Here is a 15,987-nt window from a genome sequence, read left to right on the forward strand (position 1 = left end):
TCGGTGAAGACCTGCAAAGGTTTGCTCTCTTGGTGGCAGCAGTGGGAATTGCTATCAAGACACAGCTGACTTCTGGTAACCCCAGTGGGCAATAGACTTTCAAAGGTTGTCTGCCATTTCCTGCCTCTGTGTAATGGAATTGAACTCCCTTGGTGGTCTCCCATCCCAATACTAACCATGGTTGACCCTGCTTATCTTCTGAAATCTGACGAGACCAGGTTAGCCTATGCCTTGCAGGAAAGTAAAAAAGTAAAAAACAAAGTAAATAATTTGATTCATTTCTCAAGCCCTTACAATTGCAATGTACCTTAAACTACAGTTAGATAATTTCTTCCGGTCATATATCCTCGGACTGGAACGGACCCATTGCAGATTACAAGACTCCTGAGATATAAAGCATGATTTTACTACTACTACTACTACTACTACAACGACAACAACAATGACAACAACGAGTAGTAGTAGTAGTAGTAGTAGTAGTAGTAGTAGTAGTAGTAGTAGTAGTAGTAGTAGTAGTAGTAGTAGTAGTAGTAGTAGTAGTAGTAGTAAAAGCATGCTTTATATCTCGGGAGTCTTGTAATCTGCAATGGGTCCATTCCAGTCCGAGGATATATGACCGGAAGAAATGATCTAACTGTGGTTTAAGGTATATTGCAATTGTAAAGGCTTGAGAAATGTAGTAGTAGTAGTAGTAGTAGTAGTAGTAGTAGTAGTCTACTTCATGGGTAACTAATCAGAAATTTGGTATATCCATTATCTGTACGAACATCCACCAGAAGAATTGCACTTAGTAGCTGTGTGAGATTGCCTACCCGCTGCTGTACTTATTTCCAACCTTTTTTTTAACTTTCATATCCCTTGGCAACCCATTTCCCCTAAAACTGTCCCCCCATATTAGCGAACCCATTACGTAATTTTTCCACACACACCCTTACGTTGGGAACCACTGGTCTAGGACTGTATCTCCAGGGAGTTCACCAAGAGGATGACATTCATTTTATTATGATACCTTATCTTCCTTATTGTTCCAACGTTGTTGGTTCTGACTCGAAAAACATCTGTTTTGCTCCTCTCAAATGCACTCTCGCTCCTGAAATATACACATACCAAAAAAAAAAGTTAGGATTGATTCATGCAAACAAATCTATCCTACTCAGTGCAATCTTATGCAGAGTTACTCCAGTCTAAACGCATTGAAATCAACAGGTTTAGACTGAGGTAGGTCTGAACAGGATAGCATAGCAGGGACTTGCAGGTAAAGAAGCCGTCACCGGAATTGTATTGTACGGGGAGGATTAAAACTCAGGCGCAGTGTCATAAAAGGGCAGGAGAGGTCCCTACCCTTGTTGTGCCTGTGGGCACTTTGCAATTGTGTGAATAATTAGTGGATGTCACTCCAAAATGGCTGCCATGCATGTCATTCCAAAATGGCTGCCACGGATGTCATTCCAAAATGGCTGCTGTGGGTTTCACTCCAAAATGGCTGCCATGGGTGTCATTCCAAAATGGCTGGCCTGTCACTCCAAAATGGCTGCCATGGGCGGGGCACAGTAGCTCCCATGTTGATTGTGACAAAACACAAAATGCCAGGAGGTTCCAAGCCAAGCATTGCTTTACGATAGAGACAGCAGTGTCATAATGGTTTCTGAAGATCCAAAAGTGATGCTTCCTATGTTTTCTGAAGCATCTCCAGTTAGGTGGGAGAACGCCAGGACAAGCTTTTTGCTTTAGGGAAGTTATGCTTTGCAGCAGAAAGAAGTGGGCACAAGGAAATAGACTCATGGGTACCACAGCACCCACACTGAGGAACGCAGTCTTAGAATGTTCATGAATGCTCCAAGTCAGACAAAATGGACAAAACAGGAAGTGTGGAATGGGTACCGGAAGTCTCTTCTTGGGTGTAGTTAACCTTGGCTATAGTTAGCACCTCAGGCAGAAAGAGATGTGTTGGCAAAATAAACAGGCTGTAAGAGATGAAATAACAGAACCTAAAGGCATGGCAGCTGAAAGGATTGAGCAGGGCCGGCAGCAGATCAAACACAAGAATCTGATCCCAGAATAGGTACAAAGCAAGGAACCCTGAGGAGAAGACAAAGCAGAAACTTGAGAAAAAGAGGAACCATTAAAGGGTGCAGTGCAGAAAGCTCACATGGCTGCTAGACATACAAAAACTCTCATACACATACAAGAAGTGCATGTCCATACAACACACGACATGCTGTGCCTTCTCATATGCAGAATCTGGGTGCGTTCAGGGCATTAGGAACGTGACGGAGGTTTATAAAGTTACGCTTGGAGTGGAGAAAGCTGATAGTGAGAAACTGATGCAGATAGTGGGCAGTACGTCCCAGAAGCACTTCTTCCCGCAAGACATAAATAACTTAGGGAACTGACCGCCACTAGATAAAGTGACAGCCACTTGCTTCAGGGGCTTTAAAAGGGGGGCAGACAAATTCAGGCAGGTCTTGTCAACAGCTATTAGTCTTGATGGCTTGATGAAATGTTGCCCATAGCCAGGCAAAGTAGCCCTGAACCTCAGCTACTGAGGGGGCAGCTGTTCTTTGGTCTTTGTGGGCTTGCTAGAGGCATTTGGACAACCCCTGCGAGAAATGGAACAGTGGAGTAGACAGACCCTTAATCTGATCCAGCAGGGCACTGGTTAGATAGCCAGCAAAAAAGAGGCATTATTACTATTATTTTATTAAATGTATATCCCTCCCTTCTTGACCAAGGCTGGGCTCAGTGATGATGATGATGATGATGATGATGATGATGATGATGATGATGATGAGGAGGAGGAGGAGGAGGAGGAGGAGGAGGAGGAGGAGATGGATGGATGGATGGATGGATGGATGGATGGATGGATGGATGGATGGATGGATGGATGGATGGATGGATGGATGGATGGATGGATGGATGGATGGATGGATGGATGGATGAGAGAGAGAGAGAGAGAGAGAGGTCGAAAGAAAGAAAGAAAGAAAGAAAGAAAAAAGAAAGAAAGAAAGAAAGAAAGAAAGAAAGAAAGAAAGAAAGAAAGAAAGAAAGAAAGAAAGAAAGAAAGAAAGAAAGAAAGAAAGAAAGAAAGAAAGAAAGAAAGAAAGAAAGAATAAAATAATGGAAGTGAGGTCTTCCACCCAAGAAAAAATCCTGGATGGAAATGGTCCAGTGCTCAAATCAGTGGCCTCTTCCATTTTGTGCTGTCGAAGGCTTTCGTGGCCAGAATCGCTGGCGTGTTGTGTGCTTTCTGGGCTGTGTGGCCGTGTTCTGGCATGATTTTTTCCTGTGAAGATGCCAGCCACAGATGCAGGCAAAACGTCAGGAGAAAATGCTACTAGAACACAGCCATACAGCCCGTAAACCACACAACACCCCGCTCTTCCATTTTGTTAACTATAAGCTTGCATCTATTTCGTCCTGTATTTCAGAAAGCCACCTTTGTTCAAATTCTGGCAAACTGCAAAACGATTGACATTTAATCACTGATTGATCAGTAAAAGAAATATTAAATCAGTTGAAAAAGAGAGAGGAAAAGCATCATTTGGGTTTCTGCTACGGTCATCCAAGCACCTGATACTGGCTTTGCCCCAGTACGGAAAGGAAGCCCAGAAAAAAGCATGGGTTATAGACAATACAACTTTGTAAATATGAATTAAACCAAATATAGTTTGGGAACGTCCAGAACAGCTATTCCTCATGACGAGCAGTTTAGAAAATGGACAAGCGTTTCTGTGAGTAACAATATAGGGTACTTTGTGAGATTTTTGCTTGCCTTATCGCAGTGGTGGCGAACCTTTGGCACTCCAGATGTTATGGAGCCAATTGGCCATGCTGGCAGGGGCTGATGGGAATTGTAGTCCATAACATCTGGAGTGCCAAAGGTTCGCCACCACGTCGTGACCATTCAAACGCACATAAGCAAAATGCGTTGGTGGAAACTGCCATGCATTTTACCGCCAGCATACAGCCATGGAGCGGGGGGGTGGGGGGTGGAGGAGACCAAAACAGTGTGACAATCAGCCAGGAAAGGACCTTGATTGAGGAAACGCATGGTATTTTATTTCTACGATGCCTTGAAACAATCAGGGATTATAAAATGTCATGCATTTTGCAAGTCAGTTCATCAGTGTGAAAACAGCGCACTGGAAGATATGTGAAATTGCATCCTTTTGCCATATTCTGTGAGCAACGTAACAAATTTGGAAGCCACTAATGTCTCTTCCCCCCCCCCCCCGCCCCTTTAAAATACTTCCAAGAGTGAGCAAGAAATCAGCGAAACGGCTATTGTCAAACACAGCAGGACTAACGGATGGAAATAACCTCCTAATTTTGCCTGAAGGGTCTTTTTTTCTACTGCAAATTCCTCCCCACCCCACCCCAATTGCAATACTTAGGACACCCTCGGTGAAAAAACTGAAATCAGGAAGCAAAAAAAGTAAAAATAACAGAAGCAAACATTGCTACCAATTTTTCATTCGGTGCTGTTTTCAGTTTCGAAAAGGAGAGAAATGTTGAAAAGCAATGAATATTCTCAACAAGAGAAAATGCATACGGCCAAGATTAAATCGAAAAAAAATTAATTGATCAAAGATATACACTTTTTAAAAAGCTGAGTGTCTGAAGACTGCACTGTTAGGAATAAATCCTGTTGCGCTAGTTTCCAAGTAAGCATTCATGGGATCCAACTCTGCAATTATTCACTCACATTCATAAGAACATAAGAAAGAGCCAGCTGGATCAGACCAGAGTCCATCTAGTCCATCTATGCTACTCGCAGTGGCCCACCAGATGCCGTTGGGAGCTCACATGCAGGAAGTGAAAGCAATGGCCTTCTGCTGCTGCTGCTGCTGCTCTTGAGCACCTGGTCTGCTAAGGCATTTGCAATCTCAGATCAAGGAGGATCAAGATTGGTAGCCATACATCGACTTCTCCTCCATAAATCTGTCCAAGCCCCTTTTAAAGCTATCCAGGTTAGTGGCCATCACCACCTCCTGTGGCAGCATATTCCAAACACCAATCACGCGTTGCGTGAAAAAATGTTTCCTTTGATTAGTCCTAATTCTTCCCCCCAGCATTTTCAATGTATGCCCCCTGGTTCTAGTATTGTGAGAAAGAGAGAGAAAATGTTCTCTGTCGACATTTTCTACCCCGTGAATAATTTTATAGACTTCAATCATATCCCCCCTCAGACGTCTCCTCTCCAAACTAAAGAGTCCCAAACGTTGCAGATTCACATTATTACATTTATATTCTGTGCTTTCTCGAAGAAATACAAAGCAACCCCTCCCCTTATTTTATATTTCATAACTAGGTTGAGAAGTACATCAGGCTGAGCAATATGACAGAATGTATTTAATTATTTGCATCATTTATACCCCACCTTTCTTCTCAAAGGGGACCCAAAGGAACTTACATCATTCTCTTCCCCTTAATTTTATCCTCACAAAGGGTTTTACCACACTTATTATTTTTGTCACTGGTGTGCTCATATTGCTTCAGATTTTTCCCCTCTTTGCTGCACATGCTTTGCTCCCTCTAGTGGCCACTTCAATATTTCATTGCATTTAAAATGCTTGGCAATAAACTGGTGATACAGTAGTGAAATATCAAAGTGTCCACTAGAGGCAGAAAAGCAGGTGTGCAAAAGGGGGAGGATTGACCAATATGGGCTCACAAGCGACAAAATGACATGTATGGAAAAAGCATGAGTCAGATTAGGCCGAGAATGTGTGACTGGCCGAAGGTCACTCCACGAGTCTGTAGTGTATTGACTCAAAGCAGCTGCCGTAGCTGAGCTGTAATTGATAGTCAGCATTTTGTATTTAATTAGTGCAGCTGTAGGCATTCGCTGTTCAGTTGTTACAGAGTAATGCAATGAACAAACTGCTCGTGTTTTAATCCTCATTCGTCTTGGATTTCTTAAACATCACAGAGTCCGACTCTCCTAACCTAGTCCAACACTCTAACCCAGACCTGGGCATTATATGGCCCGGGGGCCACATCTGGCCCGCCGGATGACCCTGACTGGCCCTTATGACAGACTTGGCCCTGGCCTAAGAGGACCTGTTTAGAACCACGCTGCTCATGTTAACCCTCCCCCTTCCCCCCTCACCTTGCCACTGCACCGGAAAGGGCCTCTGAGAAAGGCCACGCCCCTTGCACAGTGGCTTCTGGGGCATTCCCCTCCTTTGAAAGCCCCGCAGAAGCCGGTTGCCTTGGCTGCCTGCTTCTGCGGGGCTTTCAAAAGCGCCAGTCGATGAAAAAAGTAGGTCAAGGGACTGAAGTTTCCCCACTTGCTTGATTGTCACAGTGGACAACCATGCAGGTAGGTTAAGCCTGTGATTCTTTGTGCCAAATAGTGTTGTATGCAGAACTGTTGCCACTGATTCCAAGTTGATCTGTGCACCTGTCTGTCACTTATCAGCCCCTCTTATGCAGAATTGAGTTCAGCCTTTTGGCCCGGCCCTCCACAATATTTTCTGTTTCTTATGCGGCCCCATGGAAAAAATAATTCCCCACCCCTGCTCTAACCACTACATTTGAATCCAGTTGTCATTTAACCAAAAACAGCCTAGAGCCAATTAGTTTACAAGGCTCCTAAGTACTTTTGGTCTAAAACACAGAGTCAAAGTCGCCACCCAAGGCTTTGTAAACAGGGGAGACGGTTCCACAAAGGAAACCTCCTTTTCTTATTCACTGAACGCAACGAACGTTTGTGAGAATCCCTCAGAATCTCCACTGGCTCCTCGTTTATTACATCAAATATGGCAAAAAGATGTGAAATTTCATGTATCTTCATTACCGGTCCCACATTATTTGCCTTTACAAGATTTTCATGTTTAAGCTGCTTCACGGGGGGGGGAGAGAAATTCTTTTGAGGGTAAAATTTAATATAGCTTCTGATACCTCTTGCCGGAGCTGAAATGGAGAAAATGTGAAGTTATGATAAGAGATTGACATTTTTTTAAAAAAATGATGTCCAAAGCCATACACAGAGGGACAGGGATGGGAATTCACAGATAAGCAAGGCTTAGTAATTTCCTTCTAAGATACTTCTGCAAAGAATTGAGAAACTACTCAGCAGGGAATTCGACGGGAGTTTGCTTTTTGGGAAGTAGACCGGGGAAAAAATAAATAGAATAAGTTCTACCGAGTGAACAGATGGCTTACTCCTGATGTGATTCCCATAATACTCTGCACAGGTCCAGACCGGGGGTCCAGTAAATTCACTCTTTGGCCATGGGATGAATTTATTTTATTTTATTCAGCTTAATACTCTGCTCCGTGGCCAAAGCCAGGCTCAGGGTGGCAAACAGACATTTTCAAACACAGTCTTAAAATTCAACATCGATAAATAATAATTAAAACATTCCAATATATAAATTACAGAGGTGGCCATATTAACTATATGATAGCAGAGGCCAAGGATGTACGTAAGGGGGGGTTCTCGGGTTCAACCCCCCCCCATTCATGCAGTGGCGTACCTAGGCAAACTGGAGCCCTGGGCAAAACCTGAGTTTGATGCCCCCCCATGGGCGGCCACCCTCTCCCACCGTGACTAAACAACCATTTTTTTACCAGGTCTGAAGTTTGGTTCAGGGGGGTCCAAAGTTATGCACCCTCAAAGGTGTAGCCCCATCTCCTATTAGCTCCCATTGGAAACAATGGGGGTTAGGGACACTCCCTTTGGGAGTCCATAACTTTGGACTCCCTAAACCAAACCTCACCAAACCTGGGTGACATCATCAGGAGAGTCTCCCGAAAAATCCCTGAAATTCTGGTGCTGCTAGCCTAAAAACTGTGTCCTCTGCAGGCCAAAAATGGAAAAACACTGAAAATACAAAAAATCCCACAAACGAACCTGCAGTTTTTGCGCCTCCCACAAGGGAGCGCCCTGGGCAACTGCCCACTTTGCCCAATGGGAGGAACGCCTCTGCATTCATGTCCGAAGCTCCACCCACCCGTTTGTGGTTTTTTAAAACATGTTTAGTGTTTTTCGGTTTTTGGCCTGCAGGGGGCGCATTATTTAGGTTAGCAGCACCAAACTTTCAGGGATTGTTTGGGGGAATCTCCTGATGATATTACCCAGGATTGGTGAGGTTTGGTTCAGGGAGTCCAGGGTTATGGACTCCCAAAGGGGGTGACCCCATCCTCCATTGTTTCCAATGGGAGCTAATAGAAGATGGGGGCTACACCTTTGAGGGTCCATAACTTTGGACCCCCTGAACCAAACTTCACCAAACCTGAGAGGTATCATCAGAAGAGTCTCTTACTGATACCACCCAGGTTTTGTGAAGTTTGGTCCAGGGGGTCCAAAGCTATGGACTTCCAAAGGGGGTGCCCCATCCCCCATTGTTTCCAATGGGAGATAATAGGAGATGGGGCTACACCTTTGAGGGTCCATAACTTTGGACCCCCTGAACCAAACTTCACCAAACCTGAGTGGTATCATTAGGAGAGTCTACTAAAGATACCCTAAAAGTTTGGTGCTGCTAGCTAAACAATTGCACCCCTGACAGCAGGCACTCCCCAAATTTCCCCAGATTCTCCTTTTAAATCCACCCCTTTCGGCATGGATTTAAAGGGAGAATCTGAGGTCCTCAGTTTAGAAGAAGAAGAAGAGTTGGGATTTATATCCCCCCTTTCTCTCCTGCAGGAGACTCAAAGGGGCTGACAATCTCCTTGCCCTTCCCCCCTCACAACAAACACCCTATGAGGCAGGTGGGGCTGAGAGAGCTCCGAGAAACTGTGACTAGCCCAAGGTCACCCAGCTGGCGTGTGTGGGAGTGCACAGGCTAATCTGAATTCCCCAGATAAGCCTCCACAGCTCAGGCGGCAGAGCTGGGAATCAAACCCGGTTCCTCCAGACTAGATACACGAGCTCTTAACCTCCTACGCCACTGCTGCTCCTTGAAAATGTTCTGGAATTCAACTGATAATCAGTGCAGCCAGTAGAGCACAGGTCTAACGTGCTCCCTCGCTGGTGTCCCAGTGAGCACTCTCGCGGCCACATTTTGGACCAGCTGCAGTTTCCAGAGCAGTCTCAAGGGCAGGCCAGCATAGAGCAAGTTATAGTAGCCCAGCCTGTAGGTGTGGATCACTGTGGCCAGATCTGTATGGGACAGATAGGGGCCAGCTGCCTGACCTGATGAAGAGGGGGAAAAGGCCATCCTGGCTCTCCATGTGTGACCTGGATCTCCATGGATAAGGAAGACTCCAGAATGCAGTGGCGTAGCGCCGATGGGGACATCCGGGACTGTCCGCCCTGGGTACACCCCTGCCAGGTCATGTGGAGGGGTGCAAAAACGCCCTCCACCTGGCTGCAGGGTAGGTGCGGCAGCCAACTGGCCGCTTCCTCCAGCCCCCCTTGGCTGGCCCCTGCCAGAGAGGCAGAGTCCCGGCTGGCTGAGGGAGCCAGATGGTGGCGGTGGCCTGCTCCCTGCCGCCAGCTCTCGCACTGCGGGAGCTGGCAGTGCGGCGCAGGAAAACCCCTCTGCCCCGCTCTGTGGGGAAGTGGGGGGATGGAGGGCTTTGTGTTTTCTGCCCCCCATGGGTCACCATGCCACAGCCACCCCCACGCACCATCAGGATAAAGTAAGTGGGGATGTAGGGGGCATGTGGGGCAGCCCTTGTGGGGGGGGCAGAAAATGCGGAGGCCACGTGGGCGCAGGTTTGCCCAGCTACGCCTACGCCCAGGCTCTTTACGGTGGAAGGAGGTATTAACACCTGAAATGAAGAGGTCATTACATCATCCCCCCCCCCCACTTTTAAACAGCCAATGCAGTTCGTACATTAAAAAAAAACCCTATCCCTTTACATCAGCCATTCTCAACCAGGGTTCCGTGGTACCCTGGGGTACCGTGAGCATGTCCCAGGGGTACCGCGGCAACACTATTGCCGCCCCCCCTCATTTTTGTGGTGTCTCCCACCGGCACCAGCAAGGACATGGAGCTGGCCCATGGGGCAGGGCCTGCCGCAAGGTCAGCAGCCACCCCCTCCCAATGCTTCCCTTCACCCTGGGAGGGGAAGGTGGGGGTGTGGCAAGCAGGGGCAATGGGAGGGGAAGGTGGAGGGTGGTGGCAGGGGTACCGTGAGATATGAAGAGTGAGGTCAAGGGTTAGGGAAACACTGCTTTACATAAAACCCACCAGGTTTATTCCCTGGAACATACAAGTCTTCAGAAAAGCACTACATAAAGAAACAGCTCTACCTTCTGCCAGTTAAAAAGCAATCACACTGAGAATATTAATCCACTTCAGCGTAGCTCGGTTCAGTGCAGGGAATTGCATATGATGTCACAGAAACTGCTGGGTGGCATCTTTGGGTGATATGTACAGGGAACACCAACTTTTGAGTGGGCATTGCACAGCAGAGGTGTGGCAAAGGGTATGTGTGCGGATTGGCTCATGCTCAAGTAAGTCGTGCATGCTGAAGTGAGTTTGTCTCCCGCGCTTTGCATGCTTTGAAAAATGTGCAGCAGCAAGGAAACTATAATATTTTGCAATTAAAGCACTCCAAATAATGTCAGTGGATTCACTTTGCCCTTTGTCCTATACAGAAGCGTATAGGAAATTAAAAGGTCAACTATTGGATAGAGAGTTCTCTACCCTAATCACCGCAGCCAAGAAAACGTGCTCCCCCCTGTATTTTTCTCTCCCATTTGAACGGGGCCACTTGGCACACTACCTGTATTGCTTAATAAACCCTGCTCAAAGGAGAACCATAATGCTCGCCAGGTTTAATGTTATGCCTTCTGCCTTGTTACATAGCAGATTTAATAAGCAAGAAAAGGCTAAAAGATTGTGCCCATGTAACAATGGCTCAGTTGAATCTCTGGCCCACCAATTACTACACTGTCTCAGATTCAAGGAAATCAGATCCAAGTATGTGAATCTTACTCCTTTACATTTACCAGATCTCCCCGATCTAATTAGATTACACTACTTGTTGGACAACCCTGATCCTTCTCTCTGTATGATAGTGGCAGACTTTCTCCTGGAGATTACTAAACGCCAGTAGATTTCCTTCGACCTAACATTTATTTCCTGTATCCTTTTTAATCCGTTTGTTATTATTGTTGTACTGTTGTCTATAGGCTTGCTTAAGGATAAAAAAAAGAGCACTCCAATAAATGTACTGAAAAGGGCCACCGATAGTTGCCAACCTCCAGGTGGCAGCTGGAGATCTGGTAACTATTAGAACTGATCTCCAGGCAACAGAGATCAGTTCGCTTGGAGAAAATGGCTGCTTGGGAAGGTGGATTCTATGACGTCATATCCCACTGAAATTCCTCCCTTCCCCAAACTACACCCACCCAAATCTCCAGTTAGTTCCCAACTCATAGCTGGCAAACCTTTCCCTTGAGCTCACAATGTTGCCCTCCCACCGTTCTTACTTGCTAGTCAGGTGGGCCTTCGGTGTGATGCCAAATTCTCCAAAGAGCGTCACAAAGATCTTGGCATCTGACCCAGCGCCTCGGACGTCGCCCGTGACTGTGACAACTTCGTAGACTGTGAAGAAAGAACAGACAGACATGAACATCTAAGACAACTGGCCTTTTTTGTGGAATGCTAAAGAATCCCATGATACTTCCAGTTTAAAACAGGAAGTGATGTCGGTGTGCCAGAGCAATGCTGGCATGCTGTGCCTTTCCTCCCTGCAATTCCTCCCACTGCTGTCTGAGTCACCAGCAGGCATCAAAGAGAGTTGCCAGGAGACCTCCTGCTATCGTTGGAAGACTGGCAACCCTAAAAAATAGTGTCACGTGATGCCACAATGCCACTTCCACGCAAGTAGTGGCATCACTGTGTCATGCAGCCATTCGAGGGGGGGAGGGGAATTCCTAGAGCAATGCCTCACACCATTGGCTTCTGTTCCCTGATGGTGTCTGGAGGTTGATGGTAGGAGATTGCCTGCAGACTGGGCAATGTGAAACCCCTACCAAGAGTGTAATCCTAAGCCGGTGGAATCCTACTCAGTTCCATTCAGCAGGGTTGACTTCCAGAAAAGCTGTATGGTTTCCAAATGGAACTTCACAAATTTTCATCACCTGTATTGACAAACAATCATTCACAAGTCCATATGAGACCACACTGTTCAATTCCAACAGAAATTTTACATCTCCATTTTTATGTGATTCCCAAATGGAACTTCACAACAGAGCTGATATCTCCTGTGCCTTGAGTCCACTCATAGATGGTACATAGAAAAATGAGAATCCTGTATAGAATCGCACCACGCGTCTGAATGCGTTTTCGAAGGTATCTTCCTCAGTATACCGATTCTCAATAGCTTGATTTCATCCTGGGTTAACATTCTTATAGAGAGTAGGAGCGGTTTTGCACCTTCAGATGTTGTGAACTGTTTATCAGCCCCTGCCAGCATGGCCAATTGGCCATGCTGGCAGGGGCTGATGGGAATTGTAGTTCACAACATCTGGAGTGCCAAAGGTTCGCCACCACTGTTATATAGTGTCATCTTTCCCCTACAACCCTTTGTAAGAAAGATGAAATCCTTTATTAACACATCTAATTAGTAAACTTGAAGGGAAATCTTTTCAAAAAGACGCACAATTAGTGACCTTAGACGTCACTTCACTTTTCACAAACATACCGCATGAGGAGATGAGGTCTACTCTCCTCAGAATATTGGATAATAGAACCGAATTATTCCCCCCTACTCATTTCTTAATTAACATTAAGATATAAAATTTCCGTTGGAATTGAACAGTGTGGCCTCATATGGACTTGTGAATAATTGTTTGTCAATACAGGTGATGAAAATTTGTGAAGTTCCATTTGGAAACCATACAAAATATTCCGGAAACGCTGTGCCGTTAGGATTTCCCTGGTCACTATGCAGTGCGGAAGCCATTTTACTTGCGGGAGGTTGTGGTGAAATGGCCGGCCTTTGCAGGCACCTTGGCTTTCTTGAAGCAATGGGAAATTTACCCAGCAGGCTCAAAGTACCAGACCCTCATGAAGATTTCACCTCTCCAGAGGCGTTCCTCCCATTGGGCAAAGTGGGCAGTTGCCCAGGGCGCCACCTTGTGGGGGGCGCCAAAAATGCAGGTGGGATTTTTTTTGAATTTTCAGTGTTTTTCTGTTTTTGGCCTGCAGGGGGCGCAGTTTTTAGGCTAGCAGCACCAAAATTTCAGGCATTTTTCAGGAGACTATCTTAATGATATCACCCAGGTTTGGTGAGGTTTGGTTCAGGGAGTCCAAAGTTATGGACTCCCATAGGGAGTGTCCCCATCCCCCATTGTTTCCAATGGGAGCTAATAAGAGATGGGGGCTACACCTTTGAGGGTCCATAACTTTGGACCCCCTGAACCAAACTTCACCAAACCTGGGCGGTATCATCAGTAGGGGCTCATGAAGATACTCTGAAATTTTGGTGCTGCTATCTTAATAATTGCACCCCTGACAGCAGGCACACCCTAATTTCCCCCAGATTCTCCTTTTAAATCCACCCTGCCAATGCTTGTTTTCTTTCTTTCTTTTATTCTCTCAATGCCTAATAAAGGTTGTTGTTGGGGAGGCATCAAACTCAGGTTTTGCCCAGGGCTCCAGTTTGCCTAGGTACGCCACTGCACCTCTCTAGTTGCATTCTACCACCTTAAACAGAAATAAGAGTGTCCAGCGGTGGGATTCAGCAGGTTCGCCCCACTTCGGCAGAACCGGTTGTTAAAATGGTGCTTGTAAACAACCAGTTGTTACTGGTTGTGGTGGGTTTTCCAGGCTGTGTGGCCGTGGTCTGGTGGAGCTTTTTCCTAACGTTTTGCCTGCAACTGTGGCTGGCATCTTCAGGGGTGTATCACAGAGGGAAGTCTGTTACACACAGAGGCTATAGAAGTGTTCACAAGACATGTGAGTTTTCGGTTGCAAATGCTGTCCAGAGTGCTGATGGTCGTGCAAGGCCACTGGGTCTGTGGCTCAGTGGGAGAGCATCAACACGACACACAGAAGATCCCAGGTCAGTTCTTGGCATCTCCAGGTTAAAGGGTCAGATAGGAAGTGATTCGAAAGGTCTGACACCCTGCAGAGTAGCTGCCAGGTCAGGATACAGTGCTGACACTGCATGCCACCCCACGCTCCCTCCCCTCCCTCCTTCCCTTGCATGCCACCCCTCCCCTCTCCCTCCCTCACTAATGGGTGGGACATGTCCAGATACCAGGCCCCCTCCCCTCCCTTGCATGCCACCCCACGCTCCCTCCCCTCCTTCCTTCACCTTCCCTTGCATGCCACCCCTCCCCTCTCCCTCCCTTGCTAGTGGGTGGGCCATGTCCAGATACCAGGCCCCCTCCCCTCCCTTGCATGCCACCCCATGCTCCCTCCCTCCTTTGCCTTCCCTTGCATGCCACCCCTCCTCTCTCCCTCCCTCGCTAGTGGGTGGGCCATGTCCAGATACCAGGCCCCCTCCCCTCCCTTGTATGCCACCCCTCCCTCCCTCTCCTCACTCCTTCCCCTTCCCTTGCATGCCACCCCTCCCCTCTCCCTCCCTTGCTAGTGGGTGGGCCATGTCCAGATGTCAGGCCCCCTCCCCTTCCCTCCCCTCCCTTGCATGCCACCCCTCCTTCCCCTCCCCCTCCCTTTGCTAGGGTGGGTGAGCCATGTCCAGATGCCAGGCCCCCTCCCCTCCCTCTCCACCCTTGCATGCCACCCCTGACTCCCTCCCCTCCCTTACTCCCCTTTTTAATGGTGAGATTCGTATGGGGAAGGATATAGGGTAGGATATACGGATATAGGGAAGGATAAGACTATTTTAAAGTATACCATACTTTTGGGAAACCTGCTTCCCCAGTTACTCTGTGAGGCCTCCTCCTTCCCTGACATAAAACGGCACTAGGAGAAAATGTCCCGCATCAGTTAGCAATGATTAGATTTCGATATTCCCCTCCTCCAATGATTTAGCATGTGTTAATACATGGCATTACTGAGCAGCAGGCTTATATCATGGCTCATTCGTACATTAAGCAAAAGCAACCCCACGGCTGCCGTTTCAGCTCACAAGGCTTTCTTTCCTGCTTTTTCCTTCCAGACTCCACAACTCATGAAGCCGGCATATGCTGAACCAGACCTTTGGTCCATTATATATACTGGAAGCATATAATGCCAGTACTGAAGTCTCAAAATAATTGCCTTTGGCTTCCCCCCAGCTTTTCCAACCTGATGCCGAGTAGCGGTTAATTGAAGGTCACAGCCCAGGTGCATGAAGTTTTCCTTTGAAACTTCAATAAACTCTCAAGTCTGGCGCCTGATAACAACGATGAATCGCACCAACTGTCTTTGCTAATGAGCACTAACCCCTGATTGGTTTGCTTAGATCACCTGATGTGTAACATCTCCGCAATGGTCTTTTCGATATTGTATCGGTTAATCTTTTTCCCGCCTGTAGCTGCGGGCATCATAATCGTGTCACCTTTTGTTTGCTAGAGCTCTTTGAATATTTTTCCTTCTTGCGTTTGGACTTAACAGCTATGCTACCATGGATATGCTTTATGCTTTGATTTTATTTGGTTCAATTATTTTAAGAACATAAGAACAAGCCAGCTGGATCAGACCAGAGTCCATCTAGTCCAGCTCTCTGCTACTCGCAGTGGCCCACCAGGTGCCTTTGGGAGCTCACATGCAGGAGGTGAAAGCAATGGCCTTCTGCTGCTGCTGCTCCTGAGCACCTGGTCTGTTAAGGCATTTGCAGTCTCAGATCAAAGAGGATCAAGATTGGTAGCCATAAACCGACTTCTCCTCCATAAATCTGTCCAAGCCCCTTTTAAAGCTATCCAGGTTAGTGGCCATCACCACCTCCTGTGGCAGCATATTCCAAACACCAATCACACGCTAGTGAAGAAGTGTTTCCCTTTATTAGTCCTAATTCTTCCCCCCAGCATTTTCAATGAATGCCCCCCTGGTTCTAGTATTGTGAGAAAGAGAGAAAAATTTCTCTCTGTCGACATTTTCTACCCCATGCATAATTTTATAGACTTCA

At 46.8% G+C, this 15,987-nt stretch overlaps 1 protein-coding gene across 1 annotated transcript in view; it reads right to left on the minus strand.

The window, feature by feature from the left end:
• LOXHD1 (lipoxygenase homology PLAT domains 1) overlaps positions 1-15,987 on the minus strand; it is a 222,387-nt gene that overhangs the window by 203,541 nt on the left and 2,859 nt on the right. Inside the window, exons 2-3 of the mRNA XM_048504316.1 lie at positions 11,396-11,510; positions 1,010-1,090 (exon numbers count right to left, since the gene is read on the minus strand). Coding sequence (XP_048360273.1) covers positions 1,010-1,090; positions 11,396-11,510 — 196 coding nt within the window. The remainder of the gene's footprint in view (positions 1-1,009; positions 1,091-11,395; positions 11,511-15,987) is intronic.

The sequence above is a fragment of the Sphaerodactylus townsendi genome, linkage group LG07 (assembly GCF_021028975.2).
Source record: "Sphaerodactylus townsendi isolate TG3544 linkage group LG07, MPM_Stown_v2.3, whole genome shotgun sequence".
Classification (NCBI taxonomy): domain Eukaryota; kingdom Metazoa; phylum Chordata; class Lepidosauria; order Squamata; family Sphaerodactylidae; genus Sphaerodactylus; species Sphaerodactylus townsendi.